This window comes from Ostrinia furnacalis, unplaced genomic scaffold (assembly GCF_004193835.3).
Source record: "Ostrinia furnacalis isolate ACB-3 unplaced genomic scaffold, ASM419383v2 OfSCF3022, whole genome shotgun sequence".
Classification (NCBI taxonomy): Eukaryota; Metazoa; Arthropoda; class Insecta; order Lepidoptera; family Crambidae; genus Ostrinia; species Ostrinia furnacalis.
The window spans coordinates 1,652,149-1,666,487 of NW_021133261.1; the positions used below are offsets into that span (position 1 = coordinate 1,652,149).

Sequence of the window (14,339 nt, forward strand, 5' to 3'; positions counted from 1 at the left end):
ACTACAGATGCTACATCACTTAACTTGAAGTGATGTCGTCTTTACATGACCATTTCAACCCTAGAATACTCAGATCTTCTTGGTGTTCATAGTTTTATAAACTTTCATATGATCTTTCTTTACTATTTTACTGTGGTCCTGCGTCACACTAACCGTCCGCGCGTGAAAATCTTTTCACCCTCACTCAAGATTAATTCTGATTTTTACTACCATCACAATAAAGGTCAAGTCGTTTGTCAGCTGTTGTTATCTGCAATGTGTATGGAAATAAAAGATTCTTCGTCATCAGTCTTCTAAGGGGGCTTATAAACTTTAGCACGAGCGAGTAACACCCGAATTCACAAACGATGCTTGCTTAAGTGAAGCAGCAAATCGAACACACAGCGTTAAATAGAGCTTTAAGATTGGTTCGTGTGTCACCCTGTGCATCCACGCGCACTGTGAGACCTCATAGTAATGTTTGTGAATAGGTGCGTTAGGTTCTAATAACAAGCGCATGTCCCAGCGGTTCGCGTACTAGACTACGATGCAGGAGGTCGCGTAATGACAAACAAAATGGAAAATGGAAAAATAAAATGTACTATCACTTATAAAAAAAACAGTTGCCGTTTCTGTAATTGACATGACCGCTAAGCTTGCTAAAAAGACGACCTTTGAGTAACACTGATGTACTTTAAAGGTATTATTAGCATAATAAAGTACACAAATATTTTGAAAACTAGCAAACTTTCAAAAGCAAACAGTAGGTATAAAGTAGGTAGAGTAGATTTGTGTTCAATTTTAGGTGTCTGAACTTATTAGAACGTATTTTTATGATTTGCCCTTTGTTTTCGATGAATATTTATCAAAGATTAGCTTTTGCCCGCGGATTCACCCGCGTGAAATTTAGTTTGTCACAGATCGTCTTAAATTATAGCCTATTATGTTATTCTTGGTAATAAACAATAATACTGTCAAGTTTCATCAAAATCAGTTCGGTAGTTTTTGCGTGAAAGAGTAACTAACATCCAGACATCTATACAAACTTTCGCATTTATAATATTAGTAGGAAGTAGGAAGAATATTAGAAGAATTTTGTACTATTGATTTTATCAAAAAATAGCGCTGTATGTTTGTTTACCTACTATAAATAGTTGTTCAAGTCAAAGTGCTCCTTTAGCACGTCTTCGGAACTATCGGGCGGATCACGTAGCAACTCTCACAATAGCGCAGATGGTCTGCCTTTTGAATTCGCAAATTACGTTATCATTCCTTTGGGGAAGGAATCAGGGGCATTCATCTATGTACACAGGACTCCTTTGTAGGTACACAGAAAAATACTATGTAAGTACTATCATAGTATAATATTAAGTATTTTATTAAAGGTCGGTAGATCTATTCTTATAAATAAAATACTGGATACTTAACTTGCACATTATATTATTATTGCCTCATTTTAAATAGAATTAATCACTTACAATGCTTGTATTCCACCAGTGTGGCAAGGCCCTTAGGCTAAAGTCCCTGTATTCTGACGTTTCTAGTCAGTAAATGTCAATGTCACTCTGATAGCAGCTCATTGGCTTTAAGCTTTAACGATAGCGATATTTTAAAGTTATACCTATTACCTGATGGAAAGTGATGATCAGGTTGAAGGTGAAGTGAGTCACCCGGAATCCTCAACCACAGAGGAACTGGCTATCGTACCTGCAACTGTTGGAACACAACAAAGCTGTTAACATTGTTGTAATGGCGATAAACGTAGCTAGGGAAACGAACTTGAATAAGCCCTAACGAAACCGAACAGAACAATCGGCACCCACTGGGAATCGAACCCGGGACCTCTGGCTCTGAAGCAGGTGGTCTTACCACTAGACCACAGAGGCGGTTAAGAACATTAGCAAACAAATACATTAAAGAGCTCTACGACTTTTGAAGTATTGGACAGATCACGTAGGCGTGAATCTCATGAAAGCACAGATGTTATGCCTCTTTGAACTTTCTATCACGTTATTTACAAACAAAAGTATGTAATAAAATAATAATACAAAGACCATTGATGGAGGATTTTCCTATGATTACTGTGCCGTTTCGATATTTCCTCCTCATCATCATTTCAGCGTAAGCATTGACTTTTATCTGATGTAGATATTGATAAGTTTTCTTATTGTTTGTTATTATTATTATTATTGTATCTGGATATTGAATTTCAGCAAAGCACACTCACACACACACAAGTATGCACACACTTACTGAGTTCTAAAATTCTTATGCCTTCTGAAAACTTTGAAATGTTGGCTAAGAAATGCACGTTGTACCTAGTCAGGCCTGGCTCACTCCGCGCGGTACATCCGATAATTACCTACAGCGAAGCGCCCCGCCGGCGGGTATTATATCAGTCGAGTGTCACGCGCGCGCTCGTCAGGACGCTGGCGCGTGGCGTGCGTTGTAGTAGTATGATTATTATTCTATGATCGAAGTATTATTTAAAAATGGACATAAAGAGAAAGAAATATTGTGCGGCGTTCGGGTGTTTAAACGAAAAGTAATCTACCGGATTTATCTTTTTTTTTTCGCTTTCCAAAGATGCTGAAAGGTATGTTGGCCATGTAGGTAATCAATAATTCTTAGGATAGTATAGGAACCTAACCTACTATGAAGGATTTCCATAATGAATGCATACTTACCTACATACGTACCTCATTACAAATAAGTAGATTAATTATTTTTTCACTAGACAGCAACCCTAACAGCGTAAGAAGAGTTCAGAGGCACGCGATAGAAAGAGACAAAACTTGTAGGTGAATAAAATTGTAGGTACGTAGTGCTGTGCGAGCTGAATTCCACTGTATCGCGTCGTAGCAAGACTCGCATTTATTTAAATCGTCTTGCGGAGTAATCCTTCTGTACCTGTACTATTACTTATTCTGTGACCTAGTAGTTTCTTCCCCCTATTATCAAGTTTTCTCACCACACCTATATCAAATGTCAAGCTACTAAAACCAATACCTAAATATTCAGGGATTAACCACTAAAGGAACTTCTGAATGAATAATAAGACTGCGTGAAGTTCAGGGTAGAGAAACTTTAGAGCTTAATTTAATTTTCGATAAGTTCGACAGCAAACTCAGAAGGCGTTGGTTAAATTTACCTACTAAATTATTAATATCGACTGAAAATATAAACCAGACTTGATTACTACAGCGCAGGTACTTCGAACATAATTAAAGGTGAGTATAGACTAGCTAGAGCATTTAATTCTAAAGCTTCAACCACACCAACGCGTGCAGATCGCCATCGCCGGCGCGATTACGGCGCGATAATAAAGAAATGACAGGTCCGGTGAACTGTCATGGGTCGCGCGACCTGTCATTGGCCTTTGATCGCGCCGGCGTTACCATCTGTACGCGTTGGTGTGGTTGAAGTATAACAGAACAACGACAAGCCGCTCTATGAAATATTTAGCGTGTCACTCAGTCACGAACCAAACGTATTGTACCATTCGCAAGAACGTTAAGGTGGCGGTTCGCACCGCGACAGAGACAGGAGACCGAGACACGAGACCGAGGCGGGAGACCGCGACCGTTACTTGACTAAGGCAGAGACATGTGTCTCTGTCTCGCTTGCGAACTGTCGCTTATACATTGTCTAAAGTCAAGTAACATTCGCGGTCTCCCGTCTCGGTCTCGCGTCTCGGTCTCCTGTCACTGTCGCGATGCGAACCGCCACCTTTACATTACATAGAAATGCTCTAGTACTCTAGTCTATACCTTTATTATGCAGTACTTACAATGTTTAATTTGATATTCCTTTATTTGTAGAAGTCAAAGATCTTTATTAAGATGCGAAGCATATTATCGAAACGTATCTTTTTCAATTTACTTTATACTGCGCGCTTTTCTTTTTAGTCCATATTTAATACATTTTAAGAAATAAATTAAAACTTTACGCAAAATGTTTGAGTCACTGATATTGTAATAAATCTTTATCGTGAAAACAGTCGTTGTAAAAACATGTTTTCATGAAAAGAGAATAATATAAAACGCTACTCGTTTAATATTAATATTTTACCTTGGTTTTCCAACTAAAAACTAGTGTTTTATTATAATAAGGTCTTAATTTTTTTATTACTGAATAACTCACAGAAATGCCAAACAGTTTTAGCATTAAAAATAGACATAATTTAGTCTTAAAAGACTCATAAAAGACACTTAAAAGACTCAAAGACGCAACCATAATAATACAACATGTACAAGTTATAAAAATATTCAATATCTAATTTGAAATCTTTGTCCACAGCCTCGGTCGCCAGAATCACAAAGTTCCTTGGCAGCACTGGCACGCCACTGATCACGACTGGCGGGTTCACGTTCGACTTCGTGAAACAGAAGCAGACGTGCCTAGACGAGTTCTACATGATGGTGCGAGCAGGCCCAGTCGGATTCAAGGATTTGGCGTACTTCTTGATAGATCTGTTTCGACAGTAAGTATTTGAAGATACGCTTGTGTTTAGGAACTATTTTCTCACGTTTCACTTCGTCAAATAGAAGTGGACTTGCCAAGGTGAGTTGTTTGTACATGATGGTGCGAGCGGGCCCCGTCGGGTTCAAGGATTTGGCGTACTTCTTGATAGATCTGTTTCGACAGTAAGTATTTGAAGATACGCTTGTGTTTAGGAACTATTTTCTCGCGTTTCACTTCGTGAAATTGAAGTGAACTTTCCAAAGTGTTCTACATGATGGTGCGAGCGGGCCCCGTCGGGTTCAAGGATTTGGCGTACTTCTTGATAGATCTGTTTCGACAGTAAGTATTTGAAAATTCTTATGTGTGGGTACCTACTAATTTTCTCACGCTTCACTTCGTCAAATAGAAATGGTCTTGCCAAGGTGAGTTCTACATGATGGTGCGAGTTAGGCCAGTCAGATTTAAAGAGTTGGCGTTCTTCTGCGAAAGTAAGTTCCTATATTATTATTTTTTTATCCACAACAAGGAAGCTCTTGGCCTGTATCTCACCTATTATTTCTATATTGCTTCTACTGTAGAGTGTATGGGTACCAAATGATATATTTTGATATCTAACATGAACTTCATTTCGTGAAGTCGAAGCAAACTTGCCAAGATAAGTTCTACGTGATAATCAAAAATAAAAAACTTCTTTCGTAAATCGTAAAGACTTCTGCCTTGTTTAGACCATTCGTGTTAAAGATAATTATAAAATCGATCGATTAATCGATAGGTAGTCCACTCGATATGCAAACTGATTTTCCAGCTCTTTTAAACTCTATTCCCTGATCAGCATTTATTTAAAACGCCTAGAGATAACAGCATTATTACAGTCCTTAACAGCATGTAAATGAGATTTTCTCAGGGGAGACGCGATTATCGCTGTCTAAACAACGCCTTACTTGTATAAAAGGGTAATTTTATTATTCTCAAGACGTTCAGTAACAGTCTAAAGGCCGTAGCACACTTATGAACCAGCTAGCCTAAGACGCGCGCCGTGATAACTTTTATCGACGTCAAAATGTATGGGCAAAATCGATAAAATGGCGTGATAACCGCTTATCGTGGCGCGCATCTTAGGAAAGGGATCGTAACCGTATCAACTTGAGGCGGTCAGTATTCTTTGTATGAAACTCCTAACTGCAACGCATGATTATCCGCACCGTAACGTAAACACCTCGCTTCGCGGTTGATAGCGCACGAAAGGCGATGACAGCTCGCGTTGTTGATCCCTTTCCGAGTTGATAAGTCTGCTATGACCTTTATTCTAGCAAGAGAGAGTTTTCTTTATTTATTAACTCTATTGGGACTTGAACTCGGGATATCTTTACGCCAAAGACATTTTTACGAGCGAAAACTTTTAGAGTGATGAAGAATATTTCAAATATTAAATTCTTTATTTTTCTCTTTGTTATATTTTTAAGGATACAAAACATAAAATATCTCAGCTGGTACCCAACACTCTATGTATAGTTTGAGTAAATCTAAAGCTGGGTTGCACCATCTTACTTTAAATTTAACAAAAATCTGTCAAACTCCATACAAAAAGCACCGTTTACCGAAGTTACCGTCAAAGTTAGGTGGTGCAACTCAGCCTAACACTGCAGACTTGCCATTCGTCAACTTAAAGTAAGTATTTAATTAAAATAATCCGTGCTGAAAGAGATTAGTGCCTTTAGACATTATGGCATTCACCTCATAAAGAACATTTTATCGCAAACTCAACCCTATTACACCGTCATAAGACCCCAGTGTTTAGCAACATGCTGGTGTCTGTACAATTATTAGTTTGCTATAGTTCTTGCAACTCACAAAGGTGAGTGAGCTTTACTTGTGTGTGTACGTGTACATGCACATAACAATAGTGCACAACATATCTACTGTATACTTGGTAACATTAAAAATCCATTATGTACCGTGACTATGTCAATCGAAAATGAATGTCACACTGTCTAAAGGCACTATTTTGAGATCGAAAGACAAAACTTCAGAGAGAAGGTTAATGCGGTAGCCGGTAAGCGATGGTGTTTATATGGGGCTCCATTCATAAGGTAAGTGTATGTTTGATGCTTGTGGTATAGGGGACTGGTGTATGGTTTTTATGTTGAAAAAAGTAATTGGTCATTCATACAATTTAATCAAACAGGTAGATTATATTCCGAATAACCTATAATTTAATTGGATATGATGTTCTCTGTGCTATTATTACAAAAATAACTACTTCATTGGGTAATTTGTACCTCTTTTAGTTTCATCCACGAAGACGCGCCCCACCAATTTTTGGTCGAGGGAAGCGCGGGGTGCGGGGAGTTTGATCCGAGCAATCCGAGCGTCATTATTGTAGTGTGCGTGTGCACTCATGGATGATTAGCGTATACCGATAACACTCAAACATTAGCGGAATAATGGTGGGGCGCGTCTTCGTGGATGAAACGACCTGGTCGGTCGTTTTCTGTTCTTTTGTAGGTACTGAATTTCTAGATACAGTCGACCATCATTAAATAATTAATACCTAGAGAAGCGCTTTCAACAACGACTTTGAAATGTAAATGAGACACCGAACTGCACTTTAGCCGTTAAATATTAATTACACAATGAACTCTAATTATAACTATTTAGAACTTCATTTACAAATTGAATATCTACTTTATGTTAGCAAGACTAGTGGCGGTCATTTAAGTAAGTATATTCGAAAAAAAAAAAAACCTCCCTCAGATGGGTAAGTATATGTTTTGGACATCCGTTACCGTTTAAATTGTAGGCATTTAATATCCTTTGACAAAATTTATTCTATTAGAAAGAAAACATAAATAACTGCGATTCCAATAAGTATTTTGAAGAAATTATTTTCTCTACTTACACTATAGCGATAAATCTGTATTTTTTTATGCAGAAAAAGGCAGGTATTTGACTTCAATCGCACCTGATGATAAAATAATGGTGATTGACATTGAATTCGTCTTCGTAATTCTCTAGTCTTAAATGATGTGAAAATAGTTTTACAAGCTAGGTAAAGTCATAAAAGTCATTTTTTGCAAGTTTTTCTCTTTCCTTTTTTATAATGCTTTTTCGCGTGCCAGTATCATATTTTTACCCTACCACTTCTTCATAACAAAAGGGGATTAGCCCATCACTCAAATATGATAATAATATAATATAAACTTTGTTACAAAGTTTTTGAAACCTTAATGGGATAAGTATTTTGATCTTCTTAAGCCTTAGGCGAAGATGCGATATTTAATGAACTTGTCAAGACACCTACAAGTTTGGTTTAAACTGAAGCAATAAATTAAGGGACCTATCTATTCTTAGTTAGAAAAACAATAAGTAATTCTTTCAATCTGAACCAGTTGGTGTTACTGTATTACAAGTACTAGTAGGTAACTTTTTACACAAAACTATGTCTTTAAGGTGGTTAAACCAAATAAAAGGTTGGTATTTTAAATTGATTATTGCTAATCTTTACGTTATTAAATTAACATTTTCATCCTACTGCTCGACAATGGCCTATTATGGCATACAAAGCAAACATAAACCACACGAGGGCTTTATGTGCATAATGTGTGTATTTGCGATTAATCGCATACATAAAGGATGGCAATATGTATGCATTGACCAAAGGGCATTAGGACAATACGTGGTTTGAATTTGGAACGTCCAAATTTTTTGTATCGAAAATCATTAAAAATGTTTATCTACCTCTTTGAATCAAATGCCGTTGGGTTTGAATCAAATGAGGCAAAGGCATAAGCTATACAGCCTTTAGTAGACGTAAGTGTTTCAGTACATAGTTTTCAGTAAAAATACTGGATAGGAAAACCTAGCTTTATATCTACCTATCGCTCGGTATCGTTATAGCCAATGAGCTGCTGTCATAGTGACATTGACGTAATGTCAATGTCACACTAGGAACGTCAGAATAGAGCGACGCCGCACGCGGATGACGCCGCACGCGGATGACGCCGCACGCGGATGACTCCGCGCGCTTTTATGCTAAGTGATGAATATCAGGCACTATAATGTAAAAGTTAAGTATCCAGTGTTTTATTTATGAGAATTGATCTACCGGCCTCTAATACTAAATAAGTAGTAGGGAATTGGGTTCTCTGGCTCACGGTCGTTCAACATAATCGGAGTTTTAGTTTTCAGTCTAAGTGAATCGTTCAACTATAGAGCGCTCTCGAGAGGCGCTTTACAGCGCCTCTTAAGTGCGCAACGAGTTGACTGATTCACCTAGACTGAAAACTAAAACTTCGATTATGTTGAACGACCGCGATCCAGAGAACCCAATTCCCTATTATCACACTCACAAACTAGATTAGTGTATACCCTAGTACCTTAGTAGTTCTAAGCTTTCAATGAACGTAATAGTAAAACTTTTAAGACAACTAAGTGAACCTATGAGCTGATCTATGCATACTATGAGTAATTATATAGTTTGAAAACTAAAACTTCTGCTATAATTAATGATAAATTAATATTAATTATTCAGAATTTAGAGATGTCACCGTTTCACCTTGACTGAAAACTAAAACTTTGATTATGTTGAACGATCAAACTAGATCAATGGAGAGTTTAGTGCATAGCTTCACGTTTGTCTTCACAAAAATCTTATCCTTTGATAAGAATTTATATTTCGTATCCTTTAACAATGTAATGGAAGCTGCTGAATCTTAGTTATGGAAACTACATTAGATAATAGGATAGTTATTAGCTTTCAGAAAGAGTTAATAGTAAAACTCTTAAAACAATAAATTGAAATATACCAGTGTGGTAGTTTCATGAGGTGCAGAAGATGAGTATACCTAGGTAGGTTTTAATATAGGTAAAAATCTCTGATATCATTAGTAGGTAGTTATGTAGGAAAAGGAAAGACAGAAATTAGTTTAAAAAAATTTATTCTCTTCACACCATTTGTGTAAACAAAACACATTTTTTAATGCACATACATTAGTGTGATACATACAATTAAACACATCGTTTGATTCTTTATACTTATCATATAAATTAAGTAAACTAGGACAAGACTTATCTTCTAAATTATAAACATTGCTGTTTCCTGTTATATCTTTTATCCAAATCACTTTTTCTAGTCCCTTAGTATAAACTTCTTTGTTTGACAACAGTTCCATGATATGATCTTCATGATGAGGGTACGGCATGAAACCCTCTTTCCAGTAAACAGCTCTGTTTCTCTCAATCCAACTAACTTGTCTCCTCTCTGTTTTGGTTAAGTTGTAATATGGAAACGGGGGTTTTATAAGAACAACATGTACTTGACTTTTGTTTAAGATGGCAATTTCCTTCAGGATAAACTTATTATCATCTGTTTTAAAACCTTGCACATCTACTATAATCTTCATGNAAGCGAAGGACCAGTTTGTAAATGTAACGCTGAAATATGTGGACAGCATATCGTTCAAAACATTTTTAAGGATGAAATATACCAAGCTGCCCGTGAAATAATTGATAAAATGAGTGAGAAAATGTGTAATGCAAGTGATAAGTATTTTTAATATTATTTTGACATCTGTAAAAACTCCTACAATAAATATTTATTAGTTTTACTTTGCTGTTTTATTTATTTATTTGTAATTATGATAAAAGTTTGCAATATTTGGAAATAATATAATTCGAGTTCTGAATTGTAGTCTTAAATAGAAGAAGTTTTAGTTTTCAAACTACATACATAGTACCTAAGAATAGTTTTACTAACCTACCTAGGTATACTCATCTTCTGCACCTCATGAAACTACCACACTGGTGTCTTAAGAGTTTTACTATTAACTCTTTCTGAAAGCTAATAACTATCCTAATATCAGTTACTAATGTAGTTTTCAATATATTACTCATAGTATGCATAGATCAGCTCATAGGTTCACTTAGTTGTCTTAAAAGTTTTACTATTACGTTCACTGAAAGCTTAGAACTACTGAGGTACTAGGGTATACACTAATCTAGTTTGTGAGTGTGATAATAGGGAATTGGGTTCTCTGGATCGCGGTCGTTCAACATAATCGAAGTTTTAGTTTTCAGTCTAGGTGAATCAGTCAACTCGTTGCGCGCTTAAGAGGCGCTGTAAAGCGCCTCTCGAGAGCGCTCTATAGTTGAACGATTCACTTAGACTGAAAACTAAAACTCCGATTATGTTGAACGACCGTGAGCCAGAGAACCCAATTCCCTACTACTTACATAATATACTAAAGTCTTAATAATCCAACATCCCCGAGAATGTTGAACTGAAAACATTGCGATAAAACCTTATGATATTGTTCGGAATAACCTTAAATCCTTCTTGGAAACAATGTAATGCTGAGAAACTTGTCCTAAGTATCTTTGCTACCCTCGGGCTACAGGCGAAATTAAATTATTTTGTTACGTAGCTCATCATACGGGACAAACGAAAACAAAAGAAAATAATAATGTTAGCTTGAGAAATCAGAGTACCTACTTATAATAATTTTGAAGAAAAACTGCTGGAAAAGGACTCCACATAAAATTTTCACCACGACCAGTGGCCTAATTCACGCATTTTGACAGTTGCTCAGTATATATGGGTATGTATGGGAGTGCGCACACTACGCCGATTCGATTTGGCCGATTCTTCATACAAATTAAAATCGGGCACATCTATCGGAAAACTAAAAATCAACTGTGTGCGCCTACTCTTACATGTATGTGCTTTGTTTCTGGGCACTTAACTAGAAAAGTGGGATTTTACAAGAATATTATGCTGCTAACTGTACAACTCTAGCATGCTTAGAAGTTTATGGAGTACAATACATTTTGAAGTTACAGAATCATTATTAAAAAACTTTTCGTTGATGTTCTCAAGCGTTTCACAGAATTTGGCAATGTAACAAAACATGACGTGAGTTTAATTATAATTTTCAAAGAGTTATGAGTGGAAGAGGTTAAAAAGAGAATATAAATAAGGCAAGAGACATAATGATAAATGAAACTCTTTTATAAAAAATATTTATAATAATCAAATATTGTGCAATCACTTGCTTCTGCCAGCTATAAGTATACCAGTTAGCCGTAAACACAGACAGTTGAGGTCACGTGTAAGGAACTGGTATGCAAGTTTTATACCGTGTATCGCCCCCTTTATAGACTAAGAGCTAGTGAACGACAGACCTACGTCATTTTATAAAAGCTGAAAATTTGTCAGCGTATGCTCTCAATTTAGGATAGAATGTTGGTGAATCATGAAGTTTGGGTCATCGTGGAACTGTTAAAACTGTCTGGCTGATGAGGAAACTACTTCTAATTATTGCTCTTAGTCTATTATACATTTTCTGTGCGTAAAAAGTGTTCAGAACTCAGTTGTAATTCACAAAGTATTAACAAATCGCGCGACCTATGAATTCAACGATTCTTTTAAATACTGCACCTTTTAAATTAAATAAAAAATTAACCCGGACGCCTTTTTAACCGACGGGCAAATTGACAAAGCCTTAACGACGCTTTGAAGGCTTATCTAATAATCTGAGATTTTCTTTGAAGCAGATAAAACGGCCACTAACTTAATACAAAATCAATTTTAATCTACCTGTCTTCGGCTAAATTTGCGTTTGAGTGAATTTGAAGATGTTTTAATTTTCCACTCTATTGTAAGAAGGACGTGACGAGCATTTTCTTACTTTGAACTGGGTCTTTAATAGACCTTATTAGATGTTAAAATTTCTTAGCATTAACACTTTGGTGGACTGTACAAGTAAAAAATTACTTCCCAAATGACACTACTTATTCACATACACTGCCTATCTGGGCGTAGTGTCAATGTAAAACGAGTAAAAACTATGACGTCTATAGGCGTTCTATCATATCATTATTTACTACCTGAACGTGGACGTTACTGTCCATCAATGTGTCGCTTCTCAAAGCAGGCCTGGCTCACTCCGCGCGGTACATCCGATAATTACCTACAGCGAAGCGCCCCGCCGGCGGGTATTATATCAGTCGAGTGTCACGCGCGCGCCCGTCAGGACGCTGGCGTGCGTTGTAGTACCTAATTCTATAATCGAAGTATTATTTAAAAATGGACATAAAGAGAAAGAAATATTATTGTGCGGCGTTCGGGTGTTTAAATTCGAAAAGAAATCTACCGGATTTATCTTTTTTTTCGCTTCCCAAAGATGCTGAAAGGTATGTTGGCCATGTAGGTAATCAATAATTCTTAGGATAGTATAAGAACCTAACCTACCATGACTACTGCTCAGAATGCGTTCGTTCGTTTCAGCCAAAAATGACGTCCACTGCTGGACAAAGGCCTCTCCCAAGGTTTTCCATAATCAATGCGTACTTACCTACATACGTACCTCATTACAAATAAGTAGATTAATTATTTTTTTACTAGACACTACTAGACAGCAACCCTAACAGCGTAAGAAGAGTTCAGAGGCACGCGATAGAAAGAGACAAAACTTGTAGGCGAATAAAATTGTAGGTACTTAGTGCTGTGCGAGCTGAATTCCACTGTATCGCGTCGTAGCAAGACTCGCATTTATTTAAATCGTCTTGCGGAGTAATCCTTCTGTACCTGTACTATTACTTATTCTGTGAGAGAAAGAAATATTATTGTGCGGCGTTCGGGTGTTTAAATTCGAAAAGAAATCTACCGGATTTATCTTTTTTTTCGCTTCCCAAAGATGCTGAAAGGTATGTTGGCCATGTAGGTAATCAATAATTCTTAGGATAGTATAAGAACCTAACCTACCATGACTACTGCTCAGAATGCGTTCGTTCGTTTCAGCCAAAAATGACGTCCACTGCTGGACAAAGGCCTCTCCCAAGGTTTTCCATAATCAATGCGTACTTACCTACATACGTACCTCATTACAAATAAGTAGATTAATTATTTTTTTACTAGACACTACTAGACAGCAACCCTAACAGCGTAAGAAGAGTTCAGAGGCACGCGATAGAAAGAGACAAAACTTGTAGGCGAATAAAATTGTAGGTACTTAGTGCTGTGCGAGCTGAATTCCACTGTATCGCGTCGTAGCAAGACTCGCATTTATTTAAATCGTCTTGCGGAGTAATCCTTCTGTACCTGTACTATTACTTATTCTGTGCTCAAAGTAAATTATAATTATACAACTTGAAAAAATAGATCTGCTTGCCGCAACAGCGTATTATACACTTGGAAATTTTGATTGATTCATCTAGTGTCCAAGTAGCTTAGACGGAAGAGCTAGCTCGGCAAGCGTAAGCTCGTCGGTTTGTTTCCCGCCTTAGGCAGTTCGATTTTTTCCAGTTATTTATAACTTATCCTGAGATGGTTTGAAGTGAGTGATTGGGATGATACTCAGTAAAATAGGTTAGGTATTTATTCAGGATCCCCTTGAGGCTTAGGTTTCTTTACTCTGTGTCTAGGTCCGTATAACAGAATGGCCCTTAAAAGTTTCGATTGAATTTCAAGTAGGTATAGATTAAGGCCGCTGGGGCAGGAAAGTTCTTGAGTGGCGACCACGAGCCGGAAGACGTAGCGTGGGCAGGCCTCTCACTAGGTGGACCGACGATCTGGTGAAGGTCGCGGGAGGTGCCTGGATGCGAGCGGCGCAGGACCGGACTTTGTGGAAATCCTTGGGGGAGGCCTTTGTCCAGCAGTGGGCGTCTTTCGGCTGAAACGAACGAACGAACGATAGATTAAGGCTGAGTTGCACTATCTTAATTTAATTTTGACAAACGTCAAAAATCTGTCAAACTCCATACATAAATTACCGGTTATCGTTATAGTTACAGTCAAAGTTAGGTGGTGCAACTCAGCCTAAGGCTTTTTTGATTGATGGAATTTGAATATTAGACAAAATGTATGACTGATATTCGACTGAGGTACGTCGAGTTTCGAT

The 14,339-nt window shown here is 37.2% G+C and overlaps 1 protein-coding gene across 2 annotated transcripts in view; it reads left to right on the plus strand.

Annotated features, from left to right (window-relative positions):
• Positions 1 to 14,339, plus strand: part of Gcy (receptor type guanylyl cyclase) — a 125,730-nt gene that overhangs the window by 89,482 nt on the left and 21,909 nt on the right. For both annotated transcript variants that reach the window (XM_028310516.1, XM_028310515.1), the window contains exon 4: positions 4,279 to 4,462. In XM_028310516.1, the coding sequence (XP_028166317.1) occupies positions 4,279 to 4,462 (184 nt within the window). The remainder of the gene's footprint in view (positions 1 to 4,278; positions 4,463 to 14,339) is intronic.